This window comes from Micropterus dolomieu, linkage group LG03 (assembly GCF_021292245.1).
Source record: "Micropterus dolomieu isolate WLL.071019.BEF.003 ecotype Adirondacks linkage group LG03, ASM2129224v1, whole genome shotgun sequence".
In the NCBI taxonomy this organism is placed as follows: domain Eukaryota; kingdom Metazoa; phylum Chordata; class Actinopteri; order Centrarchiformes; family Centrarchidae; genus Micropterus; species Micropterus dolomieu.
Genome location: NC_060152.1, coordinates 33,942,837 through 33,951,327, shown reverse-complemented (window position 1 = coordinate 33,951,327; position 8,491 = coordinate 33,942,837). Strand labels below are relative to the sequence as shown.

General features: G+C 42.1%; 2 protein-coding genes across 2 annotated transcripts in view; one reads left to right on the top strand and one right to left on the bottom strand.

The window, feature by feature from the left end:
* LOC123968632 (sodium bicarbonate cotransporter 3-like) overlaps nucleotides 1-6,577 on the top strand; it is a 79,936-nt gene extending 73,359 nt beyond the window's left edge. Inside the window, exons 20-27 of the mRNA XM_046045498.1 lie at nucleotides 1,725-1,886; nucleotides 1,987-2,238; nucleotides 3,154-3,222; nucleotides 3,307-3,480; nucleotides 4,318-4,449; nucleotides 4,534-4,616; nucleotides 4,698-4,799; nucleotides 5,804-6,577. Of these exons, the coding sequence (XP_045901454.1) occupies nucleotides 1,725-1,886; nucleotides 1,987-2,238; nucleotides 3,154-3,222; nucleotides 3,307-3,480; nucleotides 4,318-4,449; nucleotides 4,534-4,616; nucleotides 4,698-4,799; nucleotides 5,804-5,885 (1,056 nt within the window). The 3' untranslated portion in view covers nucleotides 5,886-6,577. The remainder of the gene's footprint in view (nucleotides 1-1,724; nucleotides 1,887-1,986; nucleotides 2,239-3,153; nucleotides 3,223-3,306; nucleotides 3,481-4,317; nucleotides 4,450-4,533; nucleotides 4,617-4,697; nucleotides 4,800-5,803) is intronic.
* Nucleotides 6,578-6,605: 28 nt separating this feature from the next.
* Nucleotides 6,606-8,491, bottom strand: part of zgc:153896 (uncharacterized protein LOC569930 homolog) — a 5,794-nt gene continuing 3,908 nt past the window's right edge. Inside the window, exon 4 of the mRNA XM_046045497.1 lies at nucleotides 6,606-7,287. Coding sequence (XP_045901453.1) covers nucleotides 7,211-7,287 — 77 coding nt within the window. The 3' untranslated portion in view covers nucleotides 6,606-7,210. The remainder of the gene's footprint in view (nucleotides 7,288-8,491) is intronic.

Here is an 8,491-nt window from a genome sequence, read left to right as displayed (position 1 = left end):
CCCCAAATGTGGATTAATCCGCCACTGAAAATGGTTCCCAACAAATGCTGTTTCCTCCTTTTTTGATTAGTTTGATTAAAACTTCAGTGAGATTTTGAAAATGTTTTGTTTTTCAAATGAAACTATATCTGTGAGCTGTTTTTTGAAAATGTATGTCTTCAGCAAGAACAAAGTCCTTTTAGGCAAGTCCTGCCACTCGGCCTATCTAAATGAAAGTGGAGAGGCCAGAACTGCACTTTTACTGGTCACTGGGACATAAAAACTACATGACTAGAATCAGCATTAAAATCTGATAAAAATCGCTGAAAGAGTTTGACAACTTTACCCCAAAATAAGGTTTACAAAGCTTAACTACGCATGCGTCACCACTTCCACGCATGCATAGTAAAGGTAAAACAGACCCTTGCATCAGTGGAACCACACGATTGGCTGGCTGAAATATGATTCGGGGGTCCTGAAACTGCAGCCTCTGGTACTGCAGCTACATACTACTTGTTCTGGATGGTCTCAAGTGAAAAGTTTCACCTGCTGGTGGCACTAAAGGAAGTTATACATTCACCAAAGTCATTAGGATTCACCCTGTAACACATTTTATAAAGTCTGTCCCAATAGTTTTTACTGCACAGTCAAAGTTTACAACTGGTAAACACAATAATATTGGGAAGGACTTGCAAACTGCTAAATTACACCTTTACGCAGATGACACAGTGACGTATATTCAGTAGCTCCTTCACTGAACAAAGCTATAAATGAGCTTCTGTTTGCTATTCAACAGCTTCAAGTCTCACTGCATGGACTTAAGTTAGTTAAAGAAAACTGCATTTATGAAGATTCTCAGTCATCCAGGTCATAGTTATCCAACGAAGGTTAAAATCAAGGGCAACTGGACTTTAGTGGACTATTGATGATTGGGTTTATGAGAGAGAGGCCGACAGCAGAACGCTTCGTACACGATTTCATCACTAAATCCACTTCTGAGAAGTTTTGAGGCGAGAAATCAAATGTGTAGGTGTCGAATATTGACCGTTTTACGAAAAGTGATTGTGGATCAAAAATGTGCTTCTCAACTCCGCCATTTACGGAGTGGCGGCGGGGGAAGCTCGCGCCAACTGGCGGAAGGAGCTAGCGAGGCCGGCTAGCCGTCCGCACACAGAGCCCTCTGGTCCCGCCGTCACACAGACCTCTGCAGCAACAAGAGCAGAGGAAAACACAGCTGTGATAGTTTAAATGTTCGTACTGCTGTTATTCTGTCAGCACATTTGAGTAATTTAAATCAAGTGAAGAGACATCTGGCTCCTGAAAGTCCTTGACTTGTGAAATTTAAAAAATAAACATGTCGTTACTTTGTTATTATTTGTGGTTACAATACTTGCTTTCTATTGCTTTTATTTTATATAATTCTTATTTATGCACTAATTATGCACTTACTTTACTCTGCAATAAACCTTATTCTGGGTGATAAAGCCTGGCTGTTCAACTCTACAACTGGTACTACAGTTACCAAGTCATAAAATTGCTGCATGAGTGCGGTTAACAGAAAGTGTTGGCTCCCAGGCTCACCGCCCCTCTCTGTCAAAGCCCAAAAAACACAGGTGAACTGGTGAGGCAAACAAATACCCCACTATCACTTTTGCCCAAACCCCAGTGGACACGCCCACCACCTACAAGATGACAAGAAGAAGAGCGTTGGTAAAACGTTGTAACGCTGCTGTTTGTCTGTTCAGCCCACGTCGAGCACTCGAGGGTGGCTGATCTCCCCGCTGGGACCGAACCCCTGGTGGACGCTGCTGGTCGCCGCCGTCCCGGCTCTGCTGTGCACCATCCTCATCTTCATGGACCAGCAAATCTCCGCCGTCATCGTCAACAGGAAGGAGAACAAACTGAAGGTGAGGACCGCGGAGTGTAGGAGGCGAACACAGACCGGTTTGTCTCTGACGGAGCAGCTGGACGATAAACTCTCCCTCGCTGTGTGTGTTTTGGTTGCAGAAAGGCTGTGGCTACCACCTGGACCTGCTGGTGGTGGCGGTGATGCTGGGTGTGTGCTCCATTATGGGCCTGCCGTGGTTCGTGGCGGCGACCGTGCTCTCTATCTCCCACGTCAACAGTCTGAAGCTGGAGTCGGAGTGCGCGGCGCCGGGCGAGCAGCCAAAGTTCCTGGGCATCAGAGAGCAGAGAGTCACGGGCTTCATGATCTTCGTCCTGATGGGCTGCTCCGTCTTCATGACCTCCGCCCTCAAGGTGAACACCATCATGTTGGTCTGATGAAACGGTTACAGATTTTATTGGTACGATTATAGTCAGAGGAATAATCCCAGTCTCATGCATTCATTAATTTAACAACTAGTAATGACTTACGGTGATTTTTAATATTAAATTACCTTAACAATTATAAATCTATATATTTAAGTAGTATTAATATAAGAGGAATATTAACTTTATTTATTGTTATTAAGGAGGGGAATGAACTGAACGCTCATCCACACACAAGTTTTAGTGAAAATGAGTGCTGGAATATCGATACAGTATCATGGAAAAAATGTACGACGATATATTGCCGTATGGATTTATGGTCACACCCCTATTGCTCGAGGCAGAAACAAACCTCCGTGGCGTGGAAATAATGGGTTTCATAGCGCAGCGGTGGGTCTGAAAGGTTCCATGCTGCTTTGTTTGTTGACACTGCGCTCAAAGCTCGACTCTCACCGCTACGGCATCGACTGTCAGTGACACGTTTACAACTTGCCACGTTATTTAACACCGTTATTATGTATGACCTTTAGTTCGGCGTTCAAAGCCGGGCGGTGATCCCGCAGGTGCTGAATCAGTTTTGATGTAGGTATTTGCTCCTTTAGCTGCAACCTTTTTAAAAGAAAGTTTATGAACAGGTGCCCGAACCCGACGTGCTCCCACACTGTTGTTTCTTTGGTGGAAATAAAGCTGCACACTGCTCGTGTAACTTTTTTGTTTTCGTTTTGGGCAAGCTGCAACAGTTTGGCTTGGGAACGCCACCGCGACTGTCAGGAGGGCGACTCTGGCCCCAAAGTGGCCCAGTTATCATCTAGTGTGCAGCCGGCGTTCTCTGCGTTATGCAGCTGCTTCATCAGTTCTCTGTAGAGGTTTCCATCTAACTTTAAGTTTCATTTTGTCCTTCAGTTCATCCCGATGCCTGTCCTGTACGGCGTCTTCCTCTACATGGGAGTGTCCTCGCTCAAAGGCATTCAGGTCTGTCTCGGTGTCCGTCCGTCCTGCTAGACCCTCAGCAGTCTGTGTTTCAGTGTCTCTGATGTCCGTCTGTCCGTCCTGCAGCTGTTCGACCGCATCAAACTGTTCGGCATGCCGTCCAAACACCAGCCGGACCTGATCTACCTGCGCTACGTCCCTCTGTGGAAGGTCCACATCTTCACCGTGGTGCAGCTGTCCTGCCTCATCGTCCTCTGGACCATCAAGGCCTCGGCCGCCGCTGTTGTCTTCCCCATGATGGTGAGACAGACGGAGACGACCGAGATGTTTTATTTTATTAATGCTTAAGGCGAGACTGTGCAGGCGAACAGGGTAAAAAGTGTAGCAGAGCAGGTTTAGGTGTAGGTTTTCTGAAATATTATGTTATATGCAAATAAGGCAGAATCTAATGAAATATGCGCTAATTTGCATCTATTTCAAGAACTGACATCGGAAGATTCAAAATTATGGTTTTATTGTGTCGACACATTAGAATCAAAAGTTTTTACAGTTTTTTTATTATTTCATGAATCAGAAAATACTGTCAACAGGCATACAGATAAATTTTCGACCGATTTTGGAGAATAAAATGTTGTTAAAATGAAAAATGAACAAACCGCTCTGTAAAAACCTTCAGAAGACAGTCAGGAATAAATCTGGAGAGTTTGGTGTCTGTAAGAGCTGCTGGAAAAATGACTTTTAAAGATAAAGTATTCCATAAAATTCCATACATTTTTCATTGAAAGTCAATGTTTACAGAGCCAATATCGAATCAGATCCTCAACAACATATAACAAAGCGTCAAAATAACGCCACGTTGAAACCAATCACGTGGTCTGAAATCGACAAGAGCCAATTAGATTTGATGCTTAGCCTAAATCCGCCTTAGTAGTTCTCACAATTGGTTGCTGGTAGAAAGGAAATGACCATATTTGGATCCGACAGACTGTTGGAGGACATGCAGTGAGAAATCTACCGACGCACAGAGACAAACAGTAAACAGTAAAATAAACTACTAAATGTGTATTTTGGACGTTTTCTTTCCACTACTGTGAAAGAAGAAAGTAGCCCAACATCTCTTCTCACGGTCCCCTGCAGGTTCTGGCTCTGGTGTTCATCCGTAAGCTTCTGGATTTCTGCTTCACCAAGAGAGAGCTGAGCTACCTGGACGACCTGATACCAGAGAGCAAGAAGAAGAAGGAAGATGACAAGAAGAAGAGGGAGAAGGAGGTGAGTCTCGGAACTGAAACCCTAAAAACAACGTGACCCTGCTTCTCTCTGACACTTCTTTGTCTTTGTTCCTTATCTTTCCAGAACGCTCTGCGGATGCTGGAGGAGGCGGAGGACGATCAGCCGTACGATGGAGGAATGAACTTCCCGATCAAAACCCTGAAACGGTGAGTTGAATCACATCAGGACGGTGTAGAGCCTGTAAACGGACCCTGCAGCAGAAAGTAACGTGTGTTTGTGTCGTGCAGCATGGACCCATCAGAGGTGAACATCTCGGATGAAATGGCCAAAAGCGGCATTTGGAAGTCCATGAACCCCGACAGCAGCAGAGCTCTGAAACGCTGCAACAGGTAAACCCACCGGCGACGACATCTGCTGAGGCTCTTTGTGATTGGTCCGCTCACTCTGAACTACAAAAGCGATAATGACTCCGGAAAACAAACCTGTGTGTGTGTGTGCGTGCGTGTGTGTGCGCTGAGTCACGTTTCCTGGTTGGACAGTGTGAACAGATGGTCGCAGGAAGGAGTGAGATTAGACAATAAAAGTTTGTACGGAGACATTTATTTATGTATTTCTGTTTCTGGTAGCGTAGGTTATTTCTTATTTAAACATTTTAATTCTACCTTTATTTCAGTGTTTACTCAGTAGCCTCATTGAATCTGCTCTCTTTCCCCTCCGGCCTAAACCTCTGCTGCAAACACACCTGCTGGCCCCGCCTCTTCCTGTCTCTCTCTCCCTGTATGTTCCTGCTCAGCTGACTTTCTCCATCAGCAGCAGGGGCGATTTTAGACCATTTTTAGGGTGCTGAAGCAATAATTTATTATTTTCTAAACTAGCTAACGTTAGATTGTGGAGAAGCAAGAGAAGGGCCAACCAATTAGCCTGCAGTCTCATGTGGCTTTTCTTACATTAAACCGGTTTAATGTCCCTAAATACTGACATTTTTCAGTTTCTAATCTTTTATAATGATCCGCGACCGCGCAGGCCGACCGGTCAGCCACTGCAGGACGCTGTTTGTGTGTCTGTTAGTCTGGGCCAAACTAATACTTTCAATATTGGGGGGGGTTCGAGTGGCCCCTCCCAACTTGGACTGTTTTATAATCGCATCGCAGCTGAATCAGAATCGAATCGTGAGGTTCCCAGAGATTCCAGAGATTAATAAAAACATAACTGTTCATTTTACACTACAGAAAAAACAGTTGTGGACATTTACATTTACTCATTTAGGTGACGCTTTTATCCTCAGAAATATTACAGACTGGACCTTTAATACCCAATAATAAGTAAGTAATTCAGTAAGACTGATAAATAAAACAAAGATTTCTCATCCCGTTGTTGCCGTTGTGTCTTCCAGCCAGGAGAAGCTGCAGAGCGTCCGGATAAACGTGGAGACCGAGGACGGTCGCAGAGTCGTGAACGAGGACACGCTGCTATGATCCCCCGCCGCTCACCACCATCGGGCAGCGCTGTTGGAGGACGTGGCTGCAGTTGCTGAGGGGTTACTGCAGCCCTCCGTCTTCTCTGAACTGAGGTCAAAGGTCACAGGAGGACCAATCAGGCTTCGCCTCGCCCCGTGTCATACTTCTCATCCTCAGTTTTCTCGGACGAAGGTGAACGTTTTTATTTTCTCATCGTTTTATGGTGAAACACGGAGACTCCACCACTGGGAGCAAATATGGCCGCCACTTTTTGGAAACAGCTTCCTCAGGTTTCTTTGGTTGGTTTTTTTTGTTTTTTTTTTAACTCAGGCGGTTCTCCTCCGCTGCACTCTGATTGGCTGCTGAAGCGTCGAACCGAAACACAGACTCGGTGGACGACTGATTCTCCAGACTGATGATCTGAAACTTAATTTCATCGTTTTAAATGTTCCATTTCTGCTTTAACGAAGCAGATGAGGCTCTTCACCTCCGACAGGTCCAACGCAGGAAGGAGTTTTTATTTAATCCGTTATGCTGATTTAAGTTGTGAATGTGTCTGTGAGTGTTTCAGTGTGTGTGTTTGTGTGTGAGAGAGATCACTGTTGTGCCTCACCCTGTTGCCTGCAGTGGCCGATTGAATGACGTCACAGCCGCTGTCTTCATAGTTTCTACTTAAAGTTTCAATAAAATCAGTTTGGTGACGACGATAACGAGTCTGTGAGATGTGACACTTTATTAAACGATAATAATCTGATTTGTGGTTGTTGAAACGGTGAAAACTGAGGACCAAGTCACTTATACTGCACAACCTGGTTAATAAGAGGACCTTGAGCACTGCAGTAAATAAATATACTGGGAAATATAATATTTAACATCAAATTTGAATGTATTTACATTTAACTTAGCAGACCTAGTGACTACAGAAGAATTATGTGTGGAACATGTGGAAGAAAAAAATGTATTTGAGTTCTGAATTTAAAGTCAACACTGAGGAAAAACTCAAATGTCAGAATTCTGACATTAAAATCTATAAAGTTTTCATATGTGGCCATGATCCTTTCCCTAACTGACACTCATCTCCATGGACATGATAAAAAAACATGTTTTAGAGGTGAAACATTTTTACTGAAGTATTCGCTGTGCAGCTGTAATATATAGGGGGAAAAAACTAAACATAAAATACTCAATAATAATAATAATATGACACATAAATCCAAGAAAAAGCTTCCTGAGCAACACTGACGGAAGCTGTGAAAGTCTTCGACATCAACATGGTAAACATTAAGAAATTATTACAATCCATAATGTTTCAGATGAGGAGGTGGAAGCTGATCCTGGATCTGTTACAGCAGCACAGTGAACATGAAGATCAGCATGGACAGCAGCAGAGCGACGGACAGTCGAGTTCTCTGGGATCCACCTGAAAACAAACCACATTTATGGTTTATGTTGCTGCACTACACCACTGTCCATCTATCAATGAAGTAATTTGGTGAAATCATAGTACTATGATTACTACTGGTACTACTAAGCGAGATGTGTTCCTGCATTTTACTACTTCAATAAATATCCTAAACAGACTTTATCATCATTTAACCCACTAGAGTTTTATCAAACAACAATTTATTAAGCCTCCAAAAAAATTGTGTAAACATTTTACTTTTGTGCTCGAGTAGTTAGCTAGTTTTAAACTACTATATAAACAGTAAAACTAGCCAACCTTAAAACTACTATATAAACAGTAAAACTAGCCAACCTTAAAACTACTATATAAACAGTAAAACTAGCCAACCTTAAAACTACTTTATAAACAGTTAACGTTGGCTAGTTTTAAACTACTTTATAAACAGTTAACGTTGGCTAGTTTTAAACTACTTTATAAACAGTTAATGTTGGCTAGTTTTAAACTACTTTATAAACAGTTAACGTTGGCTAGTTTTAAACTACTTTATAAACAGTTAACGTTGGCTAGTTTTAAACTACTTTATAAACAGTTAATGTTGGCTAGTTTTAAACTACTTTATAAACAGTTAATGTTGGCTAGTTTTAAACTACTATATAAACAGTTAACGTTGGCTAGTTTTAAACTACTTTATAAACAGTTAACGTTGGCTAGTTTTAAACTACTTTATAAACAGTTAACGTTGGCTAGTTTTAAACTACTTTATAAACAGTTAACGTTGGCTCGTTTTAAACTACTACTATATAAACGGTTAACGTTGGCTCGTTTTGAACTACTTTATAAACGGTTAACGTTGGCTCGTTTTGAACTACTTTATAAACGGTTAACGTTGGCTCGTTTTAAACTACTATATAAACAGTAAAACTAGCCAACCTTAAAACTACTTTATAAACAGTTAACGTTGGCTAGTTTTAAACTACTTTATAAACAGTAAAACTAGCCAACCTTAAAACTACTTTATAAACAGTAAAACTAGCCAACCTTAAAACTACTTTATAAACAGTTAACGTTGGCTCGTTTTAAACTACTACTATATAAACGGTTAACGTTGGCTCGTTTTGAACTACTTTATAAACGGTTAACGTTGGCTCGTTTTAAACTACTATATAAACAGTAAAACTAGCCAACCTTAAAACTACTTTATAAACAGTTAACGTTGGCT